The sequence below is a fragment of the Nyctereutes procyonoides genome, unplaced genomic scaffold, assembly GCF_905146905.1.
Source record: "Nyctereutes procyonoides isolate TBG_1078 unplaced genomic scaffold, NYPRO_anot_genome, whole genome shotgun sequence".
Taxonomy (NCBI): Eukaryota; Metazoa; Chordata; class Mammalia; order Carnivora; family Canidae; genus Nyctereutes; species Nyctereutes procyonoides.
In genome coordinates, this window is record NW_026575049.1 from 37,880,791 (window position 1) to 37,902,497 (window position 21,707).

The 21,707-nt window shown below is 47.3% G+C and overlaps 1 protein-coding gene across 1 annotated transcript in view; it reads left to right on the top strand.

Moving 5' to 3' along the window:
• The window catches only part of ST6GAL2 (ST6 beta-galactoside alpha-2,6-sialyltransferase 2), a 71,657-nt gene that overhangs the window by 30,282 nt on the left and 19,668 nt on the right, over positions 1-21,707 (top strand). Inside the window, exons 2-4 of the mRNA XM_055327790.1 lie at positions 8,698-9,665; positions 19,455-19,552; positions 21,234-21,335. Coding sequence (XP_055183765.1) covers positions 8,738-9,665; positions 19,455-19,552; positions 21,234-21,335 — 1,128 coding nt within the window. The 5' untranslated portion in view covers positions 8,698-8,737. The remainder of the gene's footprint in view (positions 1-8,697; positions 9,666-19,454; positions 19,553-21,233; positions 21,336-21,707) is intronic.

Genomic DNA, 21,707 nt, shown 5'->3' on the forward strand with positions numbered 1-21,707 from the left:
TTAGAAGATACTTCGCAGGCCTTCAGTCTCTGACAGGTTCTGCGGTTTGTGACCGAGACACCAGAGAGAGGGCTTTATTGAGGCAGGGTTTAGTCTACACTTATTAGCTTGAGTCAGGTGTTAGAGTTTATCTGAACAAGGGCACATCAGTTTGGGACCCTTTAAAGAGAGGTTCACTGGATGAACCTTCCAGTATATACATATGGGGCCAGTACTCACAGTGAAATCCATGCTGGTTATACCACTTTTTTTTATTTTTACAGACTCTCAAAACTGGATTTGAAAAATCCTATTTGTGTAGCTTTCACCTCAGGCCAGGCACTGTGCCAGTCAAGTCACACGCAGTGCCTTACTCATTCATTTCACAGAGCCGTGACTCACATTGGATGAAGAAACTGAGGATTTATCCAGAATAACACAGCTGGCAAGCCCCTGAACACGCCATCTGACCACAGGGCTTCCCAGTCAGCCATACATCGCCTTTCCTCTTTGTGGGTAGAGTCGTCAGTATCTCTCTGCAACATTGGGTAGGCCAGAGATGGTGGCACTGGCCTGTCCCCTGTGTGGTGCCAGCACTCCCTTGCCATCACACACATCCACTGTCAGCCCACACTGATGCTTTGGACCCCTCTCGGGCTGGGACAGGAGGGCATGCTTTTCCCAATAAAGAGTGGCTCCAGCTGGTACAGAAGCCTCCCTGTGAGAGCCACCTGCAGACCACCTATATTTTTACCCAGATGCCCACTTATATTTTAGGGAACAGAGTAGAACCTTGCAATCTCAGTGGCAGGTAGGCAATATTTCATCTTCTTGACTATTAAACATCATGGCTGAAGCTAATTTACAGCTTCAATCATGAGCCTTGGCATATTATTGGTATAAAGTGTAAATATTTGAATGCTAATTATCGTAAAACAAACAGGCCACTGTGTCCAGAGCAGATGAGTGCTGTTTCGGGAAGCCAGCAGACCCTAGCTAGTAGGCAGCTTGTGTTGTCTCTGTACAACCAGTAATAGACGTCTGGAATCATTTCCACCTCCCTCTGCCCCAACAGCACCTGCTACCTCATTGGAGAAAGTTCTGAAAGCTAAAAGCTGCCCGGAGTGGCTCACATATGGTCGTCCTTGCCTTTTAAACTATTTCCCATCTGCCCTGCCATGTGAGGAAAAATCTTTAGTGCTGAAATTATTCACCCGGAAAGAGAATACCATCGTCTTAATACAATGGGCCCTCCTTGTCCAGCCTGAGCCTGCCATTCCTGGTCACCTGTCTTTGCACCATGCAAATTCTCATCCCAGGCACACTTAACCCAGTTGTTCCACTGGCTGGAAATGACTGGTTTCCTTCTGTACCAATGTGGGCTTCAGCATCCAACCCTAGTCCCCCTCCTCTTTAAAGTACTCCATGATTACTGTCCTCTATATCACTCCTCTGTACATTCACCTGTCCTAGGGCAGAGAATGAGAAGCCAGGATTGGGGTCTTCCTGCCTAGATAATAGATTCCTTGAGATCTTGGACCTTCACACCTGTAGCCTCACTGGGAATGTTAGGACATCCCATTCTCACTGGGCAAAACCCACTCTGTTGGCATGCCAAGGCTACGCTGTCTCCGGTGATTGCCGAGCAGGTGGATTCTGGGAGGTGCATATCCCAGGGCCTAACTGGAAGATCAGTTTCTCCCGCAGACAAACACATGTTAGGGAAGACGGGATGCTAGGGGATCCCGTGGTCCGGTCAGTGTAGGGAGCTAGCCTGAAATTCGGCACAGTACTTTATGGCAGAGGGAAAAAAATGTTGGTTAAAATTTCAAGCACGATGCAACATCCCCTGGTTTTGCGATATAGTTAGTGCAACAAGACTGGGGTTTTGGAACAGTGTGCATGAAGGAGACCACTTAGAGCTTCAGTTTCTCCGTATACCAAACAAGAATAGTAGTGTTTACTATGGAGCTTGATATAAAAATTACAGTGGGAATGAATTAAAATGAGACAGTACAGATGAGGTGCTTGATACAGTGCCTGGCACATGGAAGCATCTGGTACCACTGCTGCTGATTCGTTCCATCTCCCTGACCACTCCTGACTGCTGTTCCTAGCCATATGACACCTGATTACTTTGCAGGGAGCCATGCTCACACTCCGCTGGCCTGGGAAGGATAGCCAGCAGTGTGTTGCCCCCGTTTGAACCCAGCCAGGAGTCCCATCGGGCCGTCTCACTTATTTTGTTTTATGAATTGCAGTCATTTAAAATATTAATTTTCATATTTAAAATATTAGTTTATTTAGAGTATCAATCAGGAACCTTCCATGGGACCACCTGTGCTGTTTGCTGGGAATACAAGACTGAATATGAGTTGGTCCCACCCTCAGAGAGCTCCCACTTAGACCCTACTGAGATGACTCAAGCATCCAAATTTTTAAATCAACCAGAAGCCACGGCACCCGTGTTTTAAACTCAGGCCTTTACCAAGCAAGCTCATTTGAGTTGGCCAGGCCTAACATAACTGTTCCGTTCTGGAGTCCAGCAGCTTCTGGTCGCAGGTGACTCGGCCTGAGCCCCACTGCCTCACCCTTGGAGCTCATAGCCTGACAGTGAGGCCGCCTTTGTAGGACAATGAAGCAGCATTTCTGCCAGGACCTGTTAGCGGGTGGGCAGCCCTTGCACTCCAACCCTACTGACCGGGCTGACCTTCTTTCTCTTCTTCTGGACATTAGCTTAAGAATGGGCTGAGACAGAAGCTAGAAAGAATTAGGGAGGGGGCCCTGGGTGTCCTGCACGCAGTAGTCTGGAGGCTTTCTTACATTTACAGAAAATGAAAGAAAGGAAATAAAAGGGATTATTTGTGAAAGGAGCCGATGGGGTTGTGAAGAGAGAGAAGCATTCCAGCTGGGGGTGGCACCTCCCTCTTCTGCAGACTTGAGTGTTTTCTTGGGTGTGTGACAAGAGCTAATTTTAGAAAAATGAATCTTGGAAGAAAATGACTCCTGAAGGCTATTAAGACACATGAGTGTCTCACTAAAGCTCACAGACTAAATCTTCTTTATTATATCAGTGTTCACGTAAATACTTAGATTTATGATCCTTTAGACAACTTTTACACAAAAAGAGACACGAGTGTTTCTCAGACCAACAGAAAACCCGGCCAGATGGCAGCTGTAATACACACATCCATCAAAGTGGGTTAAAAAAATACTCTCCATTCAGGAAAAAGGGTGAGCCAGCCTGTCAACCTCCAGGCATAAGAGGGATGTCGTTCAAGAGGCAAAGGCCAGAATTAGCTTCTCTTTCCCCTTGAACAAAATGAGAGGCTGGCCATATTAACCCTTAGCTGCATCATCTGTGGCTTGCACTTCCTAATTTCATCTGATTACTTGTAATGAATGGTGCCTTTTGGAAAATGTGATCTCTCTCTGAATGATTTCAAGGAGAATTAATACCCTTTTGTATTATTTTGGACATCCGTGCAGAAATGTGACTCGTTGCTTTGAGAATTAGTATCTAAGAGCCACCAAAATTCCTAAGCAGGGGGAACAATCAAAGTAATATCTGGCAGTGGGTCATTTTTCCCTTTAGTCTATGATCATTGCTGTAGCATTCCTGTACAGGTTCCCTAGAGGTTCGCCTCGAAAGGCAACAAAATGGGAGAAAAGTGAGAACGGACAAATAGTAGTTCAAGTGGGCAGAAAACATCTGTGTACTTGGAATGCAAACCTTAGCTCGTCTGGGTAATAATGTTAGAATCGCTACGGAGCAAAGAGAAGGCCACACCACACACACTGTGCTTGTAATGTTGCCAGTTCTCTTCCCAAGGGGAAACCGGCAGGAACTCAACCACCTCAGTCACTTAAACTCTCCCCAATGAAGCACATGTGAACATAAGATTAGGGAGCACTTTGTCACTGACACCTGGGGACAGATGATTTGCCTGATGCGCCTCTTCTGTCTCCCCGATGCAATTTATATCACACCAGCTAATGAAAGGATATAGCATCGAGTATACTTTACTTTTTTAAGCTATATCATTATAATATTTCAGATATACTACATTAGAGGGAAAAAATATTGTTGTTTTCTTTTTATGTTGCTTAGCTGAACATTTCTTCCCATGAGGCTGCATGGTCCTCTTAAGGACAAGAATGACCAATGGCATATAACTTGACAATGCCCTCTTCCTCTGTCTAACCTGGATTTTTATAAAGATGCTGATGACAGGACCCAGGATACATAAAATGATTTCTGTAGCATTTTGCTGGTAGAGGATTTGCTCTTGCCTTGCAATTTAATCATTTTGGAGAATGTTCCCTTAATTGGCAGCAGAAGGTTTGCAGTGACAGAGGTAGTGGGGAAGGCTTTGGATTATTAAAGTTCAGCCTAATCATGAGTTGAGACAGTGATCCCACTCCTTTCTATTATTACTGTGCATCAAAAGCCACAAAAATCTTACCTAATGAAAAATCCTCGTTATTGCATTGGGATCCCTAGTGCTTTCAAGATACTCAGAGGGCTTCACAAATCCCACCTTTCTACCTCCCAACAAAGTGGGCAGAGAGAACCACAACCTGCCCCAGGCTCCTGGCCCCTCTGCTGCACCTTCTCTCCTGCCTTTTTTCCCTCATAGGCTTTCCAGAGCTCCTCACTCCCTCCCTTCCATGTCTGTCATCTCCCCACAGAAAAAAAGTCTGCCTGCTTTGCTGGGGAACCAGGCGTTGCCGTATGATGGAGCCTGTATGTCTGCTACTCCCATTCTGCTGCCCCCAGGCAGCTAAGGGTCACCTGTCATCTGGTGCAGGGGGTGGGACCCTCGGTTCTGAACCCCAAGGCCAGAGGTTTCCAGGGCCTCCCAAAGGATCAAGGCTTCCTCTTCATCATATCACCCACAGCTGCCCTCTGCAAACCCCTCCCCTTCTGACTTTGCGTCTTAAAAATAGTCTCTCAAGCAAATGCTAAACAAAGAACCTCCACTCCCCATTCTTCAATAATCCACCACGAATGCACCCAGAGCTGTTGCTCAGTGTGGGGCAACCAACTAACCAAGGAACGAGGATTTCCAGCCAGACGCAGGAAGACTGCCTTTTGGATTAGCAACTACTGCCTTGCTGTGGTGTGGTCATTTGTCTGGTCTTTGTCCTCAGTTCCTGATATGGGGCTTCTAAAACCCTGGTGGTTTCCTGTGTGACAGGAGTGTCTTTGTTATGTCCTGGAGGTGACTCTTGGTGGGTCCCTGCCTAGCTTCAGGACGGGGGCTGGTCACCAGAAAGACCTGTGGCCAGCCTGACCTCTAGGGGTGGGGGAAGGGGACTGGGGACTGAATCAGGGATTCAGTCAGTCATGCCTAGGAAATGAAACCTTGGGAGAAATCCTGGATGCCAAGGCTTGGTGGCGGTTCGTGGTTCATGAGAACACAGTTACTTTGGGAGAAGGTGATGTTCTCTGACCCCACAGAGGGCAGAGAATCTGTATTTGGGATCCACTTCCCAAGACCTCGAACTACATATATACCTTACACAAAACCTGGCCATTGTTAGTATAAGGTTCTTCTGAGTTCATTCTTGCTAATGATGAAACCCCAGGGATATCCTGGGAACCTTCCAGATTGCTGGCCAAATGCTCAAAAGTGCAGGTAAGCCTGGGGTTCCCACTTAAGGCTGTTGTCCAAAGCAGAGGTGAGGACTGAGTCCTTAACTCCTGGGCACAGTACTAACTCCAGAGATTAGCATCAGAGCTGTACTGCAGTGTGCTCAGTGGGGGTAAAGGCAGAATTACTGTCATTAAGGGCGATTTTCTGATTTCTAATAGAAATGTCAAAATACTGGAAATAGGCTCTACATCTTCTGGCCAGGCATTACAGTTTGAAGCACTCACCCTGGGGTAGAACAGGTTTAGAAAGATCATTCAGTAGATTCTTAGTCAAAGTGTGGTCCCCAGACTGTGCACGTCTGCAAACTGTTCATTACCAGCTCCTGATGAGATGTGTACGGAACTTGGTAGTAAGCATTTTGAATTTTTTACAGCAGTCGGGCCTTGCCAAGACATTCAGGAATGGAAATATACATGTATCAGAATGTGACAATTTGGAGGGAAAAAGTGATCCTTCACCACAGAGAGTTTAAGGAGCCTTATTTAGAATATATAGCTTCAGTTGGTATGATCGAATGGAGTCAGAACTTAGTGTTCAAAGTGTGAGGCCTGGAATCGAGCAGATGGAGTGGTACGCAGTTTCTGCTGCTTGCTATCTCTGTGGCTTTGGGCAAGTTACTCAGTCTCTGAGATGTATAAAATGGATAGCAGTATCTCCTACCTTACGAGGTGCTGGGAAGACCAAATGAGATAATCCAGGAAGAGTGCTAAGCACAGACTGTGGACTCAGTTAAGGACTGAGTGGCACATAGCAGGTTAGCTGGTGGCATTGTTTCTTCGATGTCAATTTCTTGGCATCCGTGTGTGGCTTGGTGAAAGCATGGTCTGTGTATGTGTGTTTGATTTACGACTGTAAATGAAATCGACAGCCTTGCCTTTATGTGAATACAAGGTGCTTTTGAAGAGCCAAAACTTAAACATTTCAATGAATATTGCTCTTCATACAATCCCTGGGAGGCTAGACTCTCATTTCAAGGATGCCCAGATGTTGGAAGCATTTGGGGCATCTCTTATTTCACATTTCCGTTAGTGCCTGTTCCAGTGATCTATTCTGATGTAAGAAATTGCCTCAAAACCTAATGGCTCAGAACCACAATCTATCCTTATCACTCTGGTTCTGTGGGTAGACTGGGCTTGGTTGGGTTCTCACTTGGGGTCTTCCCTGCACTTGCAGTCAGAGGTTGGCCAGGGCCGGATCATCTGAAAGCTCAACTTACCTGGACATGCAGCACGGTGTCTTCGGTCTTCATGTTTGATGCCAGGCGGGGACAGCTAGAACAGCTCGGGGCTTGCTGGGTGTCTCTCAGTCCACAGGGCCTCTCCACAGCTTGGATATCCTGGCTGCTGGGTGGACTCAGGTCAGAGAGATGTCTTTGTTGGTGGCCAGCTTCCCCCTGAATGAGCGTTTTAAGAAGCAGGAAGTGGAAGCTGCTGGACCTGAGTCCAGCAGGTCAGAGCAGTTACAGAGCCCTCCCCAGAATGCAGGAAAGGAGACATAGACCCCACCTCTCCATGGGAAGAGGGTCAACGAATCTGTGTCCATATTTAATCAGCTACAGAGCCACAAAGCAAATGTGGTTTTCTTACATTGGCATATCTTTTAACCACCAAAGTGTGTAGCTTCCACGGTAACTACATTTATGTATCACTCCCTTTGATACGAGTTATCTGAGTAAGAACCCAGCTGTTGCATTATGGTCAATGCCTTTGAGTTATGTTTCCTACTCTTAAGTCTATGTCTTCCCTAGTCTATGCTAGGGAAGTTCCCCTCTGAGTACCTCCCATTCTACTCTGATGTCCCGATTTCTACCAAGGACCCTCTAGAAGCCCCCTCCTACACTCTGCCCTGTCCCTCTTACCTGCTACAGAGAAATCCGAAAGCCCATGCAACCAACATGGTACCCTCTTGCTCAGACATCTTCACTCCTCCCCATTTCTCACAGAGCCTGTGGCTCAGATATCCATGTAGGCCCTCAAGGTCCCCCATGGCTGGATTGGGATCACATCACTATCCAGTTCAGTCCCTACTTCCAACCCCATCACACAAACATATAGCCCCCACCACCAACACGCCTGACATGCAGGCTGATGTCATCCTTTTAGCCAATATTTATTCAGTGCCTGCCTGTGTTGGACGCTGTGCTTATTGTTAGGCTCCAGTAAGCTCCAGTGTTATTACATATGCCTTATATTTTTTTCCTTTTGTGGGCTTTGCTTACATTCCTGAAGGTTAGGTGCATTTCTTATTAATGTTTTATCCCACACAGCAATGTAGCAAGAAACATGGGTTACAGTACCGTATCAAGGAGAGGTTCCCCCTGTCTTACATTTTATCTTACACTTTTTATCCCTTTCCCGGTTGGAGGCTCATCTAGAAACAGCAAGCTCTCTCCTCATCTCCTGCCTTATTTGAAATGTTAACATACTTCCCTCCTATTCCATCAGGGACTCATGATGGGGATGAAGTAGGAGGGCATTCATTTGAGTGCATTTTTGAAGTTCACAGACACTCTGGCATAACATTGGTCCACGGCCACGGTCTCTGAAGCATTGCTTATTCGGGACCATCGGTGGACTTCCCAGGCCCTGGGAGGGACTGTGAAGAATCTGATATGGTTGTCACCCCTTAGAAACTGAGCCTTTGGTGTTCTGATAAAGCAGAGAAGAGAGGGCCAACTCTGCTTAACTCAGCTGCTTTGCTTTACCAAATAGAATTCTGTAAAGGCAGTCGCAGGGAGAGGTTGTTGGGATGGGCCCCAATTAAGGAGCTGTCGGGGCAGGGAGGTGGTCATGCCTCCAGAGGTTTTCCAAATATACAGCCACTCCTCCTCGTCTCTCCCAAGACTCTCAGTGGGACCCCTTGTCTTGCAGAGGTTGGGTCTGAGAAAGCAGGGCATATGACACTTGAATTTAGTCAAAGTTCCCCAACGATCCCGGTTTCCGAAGCCCCTTTTAACTCTTCCCTGCAGGACCACTATCAGGCCAGACTGACCCCAGCGCCAGGGCCCGAGGAGCAGGTGTCTTCCGGCGGCTAACTGTAGACCTTGGCTGTTTTTCAGGTTCATTGGGCCTCCCACGTGCTGGCCCCAGAGACCTGCCATGAAACCACACCTGAAGCAATGGAGACAACGAATGCTTTGCGGGATATTCGCGTGGGGGCTCCTCTTCGTGGCGATCTTCATCTACTTCACCGACAGCTCCCCCGCTGAGCCCGCGCCCAGCTCCTTCTCCTTCCTGGAGACCAGGAGGCTCCTGCCGGTGCCGGTGCAGGGGAAGCACAGGGCCATCATGGGCGCCCTGCAGGAGCCCTCCTGGCCCGGGAGCCTGGGTGCCCACCAGGGGCCGCTGGAAGGACGCCCGGCCGCCCTGCCTCGGTGGGCCCCGGCGCAGCGCGGCGTGGAAAATGACGAAGAGTTCTTCTCCTCCCAGGTCGGGAGAAAATCGCAGAGCGCCTTCTACCCGGAGGACGACGACTACTTTTTTGCCGCGGGTCAGCCCGGGCTGCGCGGCCGCGCTCAGGGCACGCCGGGGGGCCCCTCCCCGGGAGCCCCGGGCCGGCGGGAGGGGGGCGCAGCGGGCGCCCCGGGGCCCAGGAGGCGGGCGAGGAAGCGGCCGCGCAGCGCGGGCGGGAGCCGGGCGCTGGAGGGCGGCGACGACGGGGACAGGCTGTACTCGTCCATGTCCAGGGCCTTCCTGCACCGGCTCTGGAGGGGGGACGTGTCGTCCAAGATGCTCGCCCCGCGGCTGCAGAAGGCCATGCAGGACTACCTGAGCGCCAACAAGCACGGCGTGCGCTTCCGCGGGCGGCGGGCGGCCGGGCTGAGCCGCGCCGAGCTGCTGTGCGCGCTGCGGCGCCGGGTGCGGGTGCGCACGCTGGACGGCCGGGAGGCGCCGTTCGCCGCGCTCGGATGGCGGAAGCTGGTCCCCGCCGTGCCGCTGAGCCGCCTGCACCCGCGCGGCCTGCGGAGCTGCGCCGTGGTCATGTCGGCCGGCGCCATCCTCAACTCCTCCCTGGGCGAGGAGATAGGTGGGTCCCGCCGCGGGGCGCAGGGGGGCCGGGCGCCCGGGCTCGGTGCCAGCGCGGGCCTGGGGGGGGTGATCTTAGGGCAGGGGTGGTGATCATAGGGCAGGGGGGGCCCGCCCCCAGCTGGGGTCAGGGGAGGGCAGGCCGGCGCCCCGCCCCCCGCAGCCGCTCACAATTCTTCTCCTGCGGAAACTGTTCTACGTGCACGGGCCCCAAGGTAGCTTGCGGAGGCCCGACCGACCCCGAGGTGCCAGGGTCACGGGGCACGAGCAAGAGGACAGAACGGAAAGCAGAGCTCCCACGGGGCAGCGACAGGGATCGGGGTCACCTCCAAGGAGAAGCAGGCATGATAATCATGTTCATTAGCCCCCCGGACTAAATGGATGTTGTGGGCTCAGAGGAGAGCCCTTCTGGTCGGAACAAGGAGCACCGACCTCACGCCGTCGGGGCACGTCCAGCCTGTGGGTCACGGTCGTGCACCTAGCAGGGGCCTCTCTCCAAAGTGGTAGTAACAGGACCACAGCTTGGGCCTCCGTCTTTCCTTCTGAACTCGGCCTTCAAAGCCGTGTCAGGAGCCCAGGAGCACTCCTGGGTCGTAGTTCCTGTATTAGGCCTCTCCAGAGAAACGGACTGATGGGAGATATAGACAGACAGACAGATAGATAGATAGGAGATTAGATAGATAGATAGATAGATAGATAGATAGATAGATATAGATATAGAGATAGATATATAGAGATAGATAGATATAGAGATAGATAGATAATAGATAGGAGATTAGATAGATATAGAGATAGATAATAGGAGATTAGATAGATAGATGATAGATAGAGATTAGATAGATGATAGATAGATACAGAGAGAGAGATTTATTTTAAGCACTTGCCCCTGCAGTGTGGGGACTGGCAAGTCTGAGATTTGTAGGGCAGGTGAGTAGGCTGGAAACTAAGGTAAGAGTTGAGACTGCAGTCTGGAGCCCAAAGTCCATAGGGCAGGCTAGCAGGTGGGAAACTGAGGCAGGGTTTCTCTGTTGCATCTGGAAGCAGAATTCCTTCTTCCTCAGGAAACTTCAGTTTCTGCTGTAAGGCCTTAGACTTCCCTTTGTGCCCAGGCTCATCCCATTGGCATGGCAGTGAGTCATCCATTTGATCCTTCAGACTTACTCAGTTAACAAACACGAGTTTGGTCCCTACTGTGTGCAGGTTTCTGTACTAGGTGCCAAGAAAAAAGTGTGATTCAGACATGGCCTGGGCCTCACGTCCAGGTGTCAAACAGCTGTGGGTGATGCATTCTCACAGTAGATGGTGTTGGTGAGAGCCCATAACTCACCTGGAAGTGATAGTGCAGGGGCATTTGCCCACTTGTAAGACAGGAATAGCCATTGTTTCCAGGGTCCACCAGTGTGCCGTGTTCCTGAGGACCGGCCAATATGCCAGAGCTGTCCGGTGCCATTGTAATCAGGCTCCACAACCCAAGCCCCATCTCAGACATTCTTGGGAATGGAGCTGAATGTGAAATTTTTAAAAAGCTCAGAAAACCAAGGCCCAAGCATGCGCTTGAGGTCCAGGGTCCCAGTGTCCCCATGCTGACATTATAGCAGGCTAACAACACTGTCCATGTGTCACATGCCGCCAAAGCTGGAGCAGAGCAGTCTGCAATTGATTAGGGAAGAACAGTGGGTTAGAGCTCCCTGGGGTGAAGTTCTTAACCATTCCCGAGGACCATTATTAATAATGTAAGAAGGAATTTAAGTATTATGCTTTAAAGCAGGCAGTAACTTGCTTCTGGTTTTGTTTTGCTTCATTTTAAACACCTCTGCACAGTAGTTGCGTATTTGGATTGCTCTTGCGTGTCAGGGAGATTTCTCTTGCTCTTTATTCTGGCATATGTATCCCTGACCAGAGTCTTGTAAACTCTACTCAGAATTTGGAAGACAGCGTGAAAGATACCAGGAATTACACATTTCTGGAGAACGTGAAATGTCACTTATATCTTTGTTAGTTTCTAGCATCCAAATTTAATTTATATTGCCGGCACTTATATGAAGCTTCATGATTAGGATTATAGACTCATCACGGAAGAACACACTCAGAAATTATAAGAAATTCTCTTTATTGTTTTGCCTAGGTTCCTTTGAATCAAACTTCGTACTAAGATTTTAAGAATACATAATCAAGGGCACGTGGGTGGCTCAGTCGGTTAAGCGGTCGACTCTTGATATTGGCTCAGGTCATGATCTCAGGGTCCTAGGGTCGAGCCCTGCTCTGGCACCATGTTCAATGGGGAGTTAGCTTCAGGATTCTCTCTCTGTCTCTTTGTCTCTGTCTCTGTCTCTCTCTCCCCCCCTCCTTTGCCCCTCCCCCCACTTGTGCATGCTCTCTCTCTAAAATAAATACTTTTTTTAAAAAAAAAGAATACATAATCAGAGCATAGTTCAATGTGTAAAAACAAGAAAACCTTTCATTTTTATAAGCTAGTGTCTCTCAGTCTCAACACTTGGGCATGCCAGGTGCTGACGTTTCTCCTTCCTACTCCCCTGACGAATGTGTGCTTCTTAGCACATAGTTGTTAATGGCTCTCTTGCTGAAAACAGATTCACGCAGAGGACTCCTTCAGGCAGCTTGCAATATTGGGGCATGCTCTGCTAGTTAGCTAAAGTCATCTTGGCCCCCACATCGCTGCTTGTGACATTGGCTAAGTGAAGATCAGAGGACTTACCAAAGGTCATGGGCTCGTGAAAAACTGGGGAAGCAGCTAGGAAAGTACCCAAGGCTAGCCCCAGGTCAACCCTGCCAGGAGGTCTCTCCAGGCTGTCCTCCAGGGTCTCTTGTGAGGTCCCTACACCCAGTTGGGCCTCAGCTTTGAGCATCGGCTGCCATCTCGCTCCCCCTGCTGGTTGCTCTGCTGGCAGCGCAGCCCCGTTTCCTGCTCCGAGATGCTGGAGTCCAGGGGTGTGGTGGTTTTTGAGAACAGTGCAGCGGTTGTAAACACCTCCACTTTGAATATATTATTGAAAAGCCAACTGAACTGTTTTTGGAAACATGGAACAGCCTTTCCTAGAACTTCGAGATGATTTCTTTTTAGCCAACATACAAACAATAATAAATTGGTGGTGAGATCAGCTACCCACGGTCCTGTGCAAACACACAGGACAGAGTCTCCTCTGTGATATCTGCTAGATATCTAACAGGAGTAGCCTTGGTGTGGGAAATCAGGATCCGTGTGCCTGAAAATCAAATTCTGGGAAGTGTATGGGGAATGGGCGGGTGTAGGAAGCAGGCATAGAGTACTTGGTGGTAAAAGCTTGGGGATTTGGCATATCCTGATACTTTGGAAGGTGAGAAAGGAGATCATATAGTCATTTAACAGGCATCAGTTATGTATTGATCCCAAACTCACTGAGCCCTGATACTGTGTGAGGCACTAGGGATGCAAAGATGAATAAGGCACAGAGCTAAACTTCAAATCCTCTGCAGCCTAGTAGCGGGGACCGCCTGTAACAGGCAATTCCAGTCTCATGATTTGAAGGACAGAGAGATACGCAGACTGACAGGGAAGAAATGACAACGGAAACCTAACACACCAGGAGGGCTGGTGGCCAGGTAGAGGGAAGGTGAGCCAGGACTGCCCAGAAGAGGGAAATCCAGGTCACAGGGAGGCCATGGTCACAGGGAGATGAGACACAGTGTAAGGAATGCCAGGAGTGGGTGTGGGGGCTTCTCAGGAGGGTACAGGGTGGGGAGATGGAGGGCGGGTAGTGAGAGCTACAGGGAGCAGCACCAGGGGCCGGGAGTGGAGACAAACCTAAGTTGATAGGCATGCAGGCAGGCAGCTCACGATGTTCTTGGGCATCATCCTCCAGAAAATAGACTTCACTTAATAATTGTAATAAAAAGGTGCTGCTTGCAGGGTGTCTGCTGCAGACAAAGTCCTCTTCTAGGTGCTTTTATGTTAACTGTTGAGAACCAGGGCTCCAATGGTGTCTGCTTTATGGAGGTACCTAAAGGCACAGGGGATGGAGCCTGGACTCCATTAAACCCAGTCTCTTGTCTCCAGAAACCAACTCTGACCCCTGGGCCCACGGTGCAGAGAGAGGCATTGGAATCTTTTTTTTTTTTTTTAAGGTTTTATTTACTTATTCATGAGAGACACTGAGAGAGAGAGGCAGAGACACAGGCAGAGGGAGAAGCAGGCTCCCTGCGGGGACTCCCAATGTGGGACTCGATCCCAGGACCCTGGGATCACACCCTGAGCCAAAGGCAGACACTCCACCACTGAGCCCCCAGGGCATCCCAGCCTTGCAATCTTTGAAGCAGGGAAGCAGATGGGTCAGCTTTTCTTTTGAGAGAGACTGTTCCAGAGCCCGGATCTGGAGGCACAAAGGAAGTAAGTCACATTGTAGCAGTCCCAGGGTGACGGAGTCTCCAGAGGGATGAATCATCTCGTTGGCAGGCCCTTCCCTAAAGACTGGAGGCTTTTGCACCCTTGCTGGTTCAGATTTTGTTTTCTGGAGGAGCACAGGAGAGGAGGAGGGGGACGTGGGAGCCGGTGCCCAAGGCGAGCGGTGACTTAGTGCGTGCGCATCACTCGTCTGGCTGCTCCTTAAAGGGTTTTTTAATCTTCCTTCAGTGAATGCATGTAGCCTGGCTCGCTTCTCAAGGTCAACACGAAATGGCTCTACCCTGGAAATGCCTTCTCCAGAAATGAGGCTTTCCCTTATTCCCCGTGTGCTTGCTGTCTGATCCATTCCTCCTTCTGTAAATAGGAATGGACAGCTTAGTTTTTCAGGCGCATTATCAGGGAGGTGCACAGCCAGGCATACATTTACAGAACGTGTCTGCCTGATGGACACACTCTGGGCTTGGCCTCCCCCCTGCTCCCCCTCCCATCCTGATCCTCCCGGAGGCTTTAAGGAGGTTCACTCTCCATCCATAGCAGCCTCCGACTCTACCTCCCTGCCTCCTCCATGAAAACTGGCCTCTTAACTCTTCAGACTCCTACCACTTCCAAAGGAGTTAAGCCAGATTCCATTTCTGTGCCCTGCGCCCTGTGCAGTTGCTGGAAGGGTGGACACACACCTCGTTGTAGGATACCGGCATTTCAAAGCTGTGACATTTTCAGGGGCCATATGGTGAATTGGAATTTCTACCTGATGGCTCTGAAATGCACCCACTGCTTGGGAGCCTTGGCTTCTTCAGCTTTCCTTTAGATTGAGGCCGTGACCAAGGGCAGCATGGTCTAGTGGCAGAATTTTGGTTCAGGAGTGTTGGCCTCAGGCTTCCCGTCTTCAGATTGTCCTGATTATCTTAGTTCCTGGAGGTCAGCTCACTGGAGCCTCTTCTCTGCCTCGGGAGAGAGCTGCCCCAGATCAGCAATTCACATGGTGGGTGTGGTTCACATTTGGGGTCCCCGAGATCCCTTCATGGGCTCAGGAGGTGAAAACTGTTTCCATAATAGTGGGCAGGGGTCTTTTGAACGGTTGATATTCCCACTGATGATGCAGAGGCAGTGGTAGGTAACACTGTTGGTTAGTGTCCTGCCCAACAGGACTAGTTGCTGTGGTGGTTTTCGGAGTCATGCTCAGCAGGAAGAGAAGAGAGTACCGGTTTCATTTATGGATGTCCTTGCTGAAGCAGGAAAAAATAATTGGTTTTATTAAATATCAATCTTTGACTATGTGTGTGGGTTTTTGTTTTTTGTTTTTGTTTTTGTTTTTTTTTTTTAGATTTTACTTATTTATTCATGAGCGACACAGAGAGAAAGAGAGGCAGAGACACAGGCAGAGGGAGAAGCAGGCCCCATGCGGGACTGGATCCTGGGTTTCCAGAATCACACCCTGAGCTGAAGGCGGCGCTAAACCACTGATCCACCCAGGCTGCCCTGACTACTTACTTGTGTTTTTAAAACAAAGTGGGCAGTAAAGTGAAAACACACTTCTGCATACCAGTGCACGATGGAAAGGCCTCCGTGTGGTTTGAGTTGTGAGCAGAACTAGCCACTTGTGTCATGAAACACAATTTTTACTTGAAACACATGACTGATAGACCTGTTTTATTCGGACTTGGATATTTGGTAGATATTGTCTCAAAAAGGAATTGAGTGAGCCTGTCACTTTTAGGAAAATAACTGACAATATTTTTGCCAGTGATAAAATTCAAGCTTTCAACCATGAACTTGTAACCAAACCCAAGTTCATGTCCCTGATGCACAGCAAAGGCGGTCACTAAGACATCAGGTGTGCGACAAAGGAAGGGTTTTTTTATGAAACTAAACTGGGAGACAAGGGGACAAGCCTCAAATCTGCCTCCCCAAAGGGGGAGAGAATGAGTTTTTAATGATCATAGGGGTTGAGATTGCATATATACTGATGAAAAGGGCAGGGAAACTTATGACAGCTCGTGAGGAAAAATGGAACCTGCACATTGAGCAAACATACGTTTAACATACATCCCGTGTTCACTTTGGGGTGGAGACTTAACATCAGAATGAGGCAGCATTCAGCCCCTGATGTCAGGAGGTTTTCTTCAGACAAGGAGAAAGGGTTTGGGTTTGCTCCAAGCCATTATAAACTGGATGGGGTCTTGGGCTTGTTATCATGAGTAAGGAATGCAGGGCCCCTTTTGCTCATAGCCTGGAACCGTATCAGTTGATCTTGAGTCCAGGCTTCTGCAGAGGCAGCCAGTGGGCTTATTTGTGGGGTCTGAAAAGACACAGTAGCTGCTTAGGGGGAAACAGTTCTCTGAAAAACAAGCTTTCAACTCTGCTAGTTTCAACCTCATCAACCCCATGACACATGGTTTCAGACTTGGACACTTCCATGCTTAGATGTATGGTAATACTAACTGATGGGATTTGGAAGGATACTTCATAGTGAAATGCATCAAAATTTGGAAGATCTACATATAACTGATGGAACTGGTAGTTCCAAATGATCATTGCACAATGCTACAAAACCGTGCATGGGTGAATCCTCCATTTTATTTTAGTTTATTTTATTTTATTTTTTATTTTTTTTTTATTTTTTTATTTTATGATAGTCAGAGAGAGAGAGAGGGAGAGACACAGGCAGAGTGAGAAGCAGGCTCCATGCACCGGGAGCCCGATATGGGATTCGATCCCGGGTCTCCAGGATCACGCCCTGGGCCAAAGGCAGGCGCCAAACCGCTGCGCCACCCAGGGATTTATTTTATTTTTTAAAGATTTTATTTATTCATAGAGACAGAGAGAGGGGCAGAGACACAGGCAGAGGGAGAAGCAGGCATCATACAGAGAGCCTGACGTGGGACTCGATCCAGGGTCTCCAGGATCATGCCCTGGGCTGCAGGCGGCGCTAAACCACTGCGCCACCGGGGCTGCCCCGTGAATCCTCCATTTTAAAAGCAAGCTGAAGTATTTGGATGTATTCCAATGCAACGGAGCATGGAAAGTTCCTTGATATTGTTTCACATTCCATATTACAAAAGGTTTTTTTTTTTTTTTTTTTTTTTTTTTTTTTTTTAAGAAACTAGCCCTTGCCAAGTTTTGATGAAGTACCAAAGAAGAATATTCTCAGTAATCTGGAAAGACTTAAAGTACTCCTTACATTTTCAACAATATATCTGAGTCTTGACATAATTCAACTACAGCAATATATTGTGGCAGATAGAATGCAGAAGCAGATAAAAACCAATGGTCTTCTGAAAAGCCAGGCATTAACGAGATTTGTAAACATTTAAACCAGTGCCAGTCTTCTTGCTGTTTTTTTGAAAAGATGGTTATTTTTCATTAAAATGTTTTAATTTAAAATAAATGAATGAATGAATGAATAAACAAACATCTTTAAGTTTTGCTTCCCAGGATGGCATATGTTGAAAGATACAATCCAAATAAACAAAAGAACTTTGAGTTTTTATAATTTTCAAGAGTGTAGGAGTGTTCGGAGACCGAAAAGTGAAAACCACTGCTTTGGGTAATCTAATTTTTCTAGCTCAAATGGCATTTGGTTTTTTATGACCAAATACTATTCAATAAAAATAAATACTAAGACAGTTCATTAAAAAAATTGTACAAACAAGAGCTTATATTGTAAAGAAGATAGAAAGTGTTAGTGTGTTAGTGTTTTTTTGGCATCATTTATGCAAAGCATGGATTGCCTAGAATGTAAAGATTGGCAAACATCTTTTTTCTATTTTTAAGAGCCAAGTAGTAGATATTTTAGGCTTTGTGAGCCATGGGATCACTGTCAGAACTCACCTCTGCTATTATAGACAATAGATAAACAAATGAGTGTGTCTGTGTCATGGTACAGGTTTATTTGCTAAAACGGGTAGCAGGTCTTAGCTTACTGACCCTTGTAACATTTCCCCTAAAAGGACGGTATAGAATTTTTTAATGATCTAGCCAGGCATCCTTTATGCATTCTTTGTGTTCTATTTGATTTTGGTGCTTGAAACTGGAATACAAATTCTTCTGAGCTCAGAGCTCGTCAGGAAAGGTACCCGATGGTACCTTTGGTGGCATGTGTCCTGAGTCTCTGCTACTTTGGGAATGGGAAGGTCTCTCCCAGGGAATCTGCTCAGGAGAGGATAGCAGGACTCAAGGGAATATTATGGGCTGCTTAAGGGACTTGCATGTGGGGTACCATCACAGTAAACGCAGGGTACATCCACAGGCTCTTTGGCAAATCAGAAAGAGGTCATCTTACCTTTCTCACACACACACAGGCATTATTGTTACTCTAAGTTTAACTTGAGATGTGCATAGAATTTTTGAAGCTAAAGATAGCCCATAGAAATTCCCTTATTGCTGATTAACTCTGGTTTCTGAGCAACACAGTAGCTGGCTCAGGAAATTTCAAGACATATGTATGCATCTAGACTCCTTTATGGGAAGGGAACATACCCTCATTCCCATCACTTAATCACCGAGCCCATTCTCTTCTACCTCTAGATCTTTGTGTCCTTGTCAGCCTCTAGGATATGGGAAGCTTGGTTTTTTACCCAGGACCTCTGAGAACTTGAAAAAGCCTGTCAAATTGAATGAAGAGGGACATAGATTTATGCTGTAGTTGAGGCTCAGTGAACCAAGGTATGCCTTACAGAATATAAAGAGCATTGGCAGCTAGTACCACTGGTGGTCCAGCTTCCCATCATCTAGGGCTACAGCAGTAAGTCCTACCATTGCTGGGCATACAGAATGCCCTCAGTTGCTCTCACATAGGTCTTCTGGGCATCAGTTTTCAGTTTTACTTCTAGTATAGTTAACGTACAGTGTTATATAGGGCTGGTTTTCTTTCTAAGCACAAACCAATACCCCAAGTTATAGACGTTATATTAAAGGCTGGCTCTGCTGTGTGAGAGATGCCCTTGGTCTTGATGCAGGCAGGAGCATTAGCAGCACTGTGAACAGCCTCTGTGCTCCCAGCAGGAAGAAGCCATGTAAACAGCTCGTGTCTTACAGAGTCCTTGCCTCCCACAGATTCCATCTTTGAAATATTCTGGGATCTTTGAGAGAATGGCTGCATAAAGCATGTCATCTTTAAAGAATATGAACATACAACAAGTATCTAAATATAGCTGAGATGATACAGGACCACTGGTAGTGGATTCATATGTTCCCATGTTGATTTGTCCCCTAGCCAGCAACTCACTCTAAATAAACACTGTACTGAAAATTCCGTATGTGAGTATCTTAACTTTCTTGGTTGTTTCTAATTCACTTCGGGTATTGAGACATTTGCTTCAATGCTTTTTCTCAATTGTGTTGATTCTACAGCAAAAAAATAAAGTCAGTTTGTCATTTATGTGTCCTTAGATTCTCACGATGCAGTTTTGAGATTTAACTCTGCCCCTACACGCGGCTATGAGAAAGATGTTGGAAATAAAACGACTGTGCGCATCATTAATTCCCAGGTAAGATGTATGGTGTGTTTTCATGGATGTACATCTTTACAGGTAAGTAGTTTAACTGGATGAGTGAAGAGAAATTACCCAGTTATTCATGACCACGGTCTTGCTTATGTCAATGGGTCTTGTAATGAAAAAGAATTAATGAGAAAAAATGCAGATAAATGGGAATTTATGTGTGACAGGAATAGGAAGAAAGATTTAAGGGAAAATCAGCGTAGATATGGAAATATGTGTGTATATCCATATACACGTGTATGATATAATCATAGACTTAGCGTGTCACATTTTATGAATGGAGGAAAAAAGTTAAATTTAGAAGAAATCACGGTGGCGAGAAAGGGGATGAAGGGAGCAAAGCAAAGGTGACAGAACCCAAGGGTCAGTGGGGTGGCTCGCAAACTTTAGTCCATTATTTGGAAATTTTAAAAAGGAAAATGGATTGTTTCATTAAAAACGATTGTATTGGGATCCCTGGGTGGCGCAGCGGTTTGGCGCCTGCCTTTGGCCCAGTGCGTGATCCTGGAGACCCGGGATCGAATCCCACGTCGGGCTCCCGGTGCATGGAGCCTGCTTCTCCCTCTGCCTGTGTCTCTGCCTCTCTCTCTCTCTCTCTCTCTCTCTCTCTCTCTCTCTCTGTGACTATCATAAATAAATAAAAATTAATAAAAAAATTATAAAAAAAAGATTGTATTTCTCTTCCTGGTGTTCTTCATAAGAATGTTTTCCAAGTTCAAAGCAAAACCATTCTCAAAACCACAGCAGTTTCTGGAGTTTCAGACTATGTAGAAAGCACATGAGGTGACAGATGATTTATGACAGGTTGCCTGCAGAAGGGAAGATTAGCTTTCTGCATGGTACCCTGAGCCAGGCAGCCTGCAGCACGGAAGAAACAAGGGCCATATTTCCTTACTTCCTAGATGCCATCGATCATAGGAGCCCCATTCCTTTAACCCCAGCTTCCTAGCTTCTCAGGTTCTCAACCCCACCAAATTAAAATCCGTGTCACCTGTAAGGTACATCCTGGCTTAAGAAATCCTCAAATGTGAAGAGAGAAAGTGCATCTTGAAAACTGAAAGGTTGCTCCTTAAAACTGATGAACATACTTTTTTTGCCTCCAAAACTGTAGTTAAAAAAAGGTGATTGGCAGGTGAGATTGAAGGACTCATGCAGGAACCAGATAGGGCCAAAGAGGGAGGAAGTCACACGGGGGCTGCCGCCTGTCCTCTGGCTGTCCGTGTTCCGTGTGTCCTGGGGCTGCACTCTAGAGGTGCCTTCGTGAGGCGGATCATCCACAGCTGCACCTCCCTCTCCAATCACCTGTGAAGGTAATCGGAGAAGAGGTTAGGGGTGCTGAGTTTGCGAGGGCATCATAGCTTTCAGGAGCTGATTCGATCCCACCAGCTATGAGTAGTAAGTACACTGCTGGTGCAAATGTAGGATCTGGTGGATTTTATTTTTAACCCTCATTTCCCCAGAAATGAGGATTACCTCATTGCTTACCTCGCATTAGCACGCAATGTCTGCAATGCCCACCTGCCTCTCACTCCCAGAGAAAAATACAAAGTCTGAACAAAATTGTTTCTTCTTGCTCTGATTCATTTTTTAAATTTTTGTCTCTTTTTTTTAAATGTGATTTTGAAAAACCAAACACTTGTTTTGAAATGATTTGGGTATGTATTTGCAGATTCTGACCAACCCTAGCCATCACTTCATTGACAGTTCATTGTATAAAGACGTCATTTTGGTGGCCTGGGATCCTGCTCCTTATTCTGCAAATCTTAACCTGGTAAGTGCTGAAACCAAGGCTGGCCATTTACCAAGCACAATTGCTAACAGGTTCTTGACTAGGAGTACAAGCCAGAAGCACCTGGATAGTATTTTTCAGATGTATCTGTCAGAGCCCCATTTCTAGACCTGTAGCCTGCAGCCTGGGTGTGTATTTTTTTAGAAAGCTCTCCAGCTGCTTCTCACCGGTACCTCTCCCAAGAGTCAAGAGTGAAATGCATGTTGGAACTCTTGAGCTTTCTTTCCAGTCTGAAGTTCTCTGGTTTAAATTCTGATGGATTTCTTGCTGTTTGTGGACAGATTGAGAACTCTGGCTTTTGGACTTTGTTTCTTCCTCCTGTGGCAGCATCCAAGCCCAGGGCACCGAGCTATC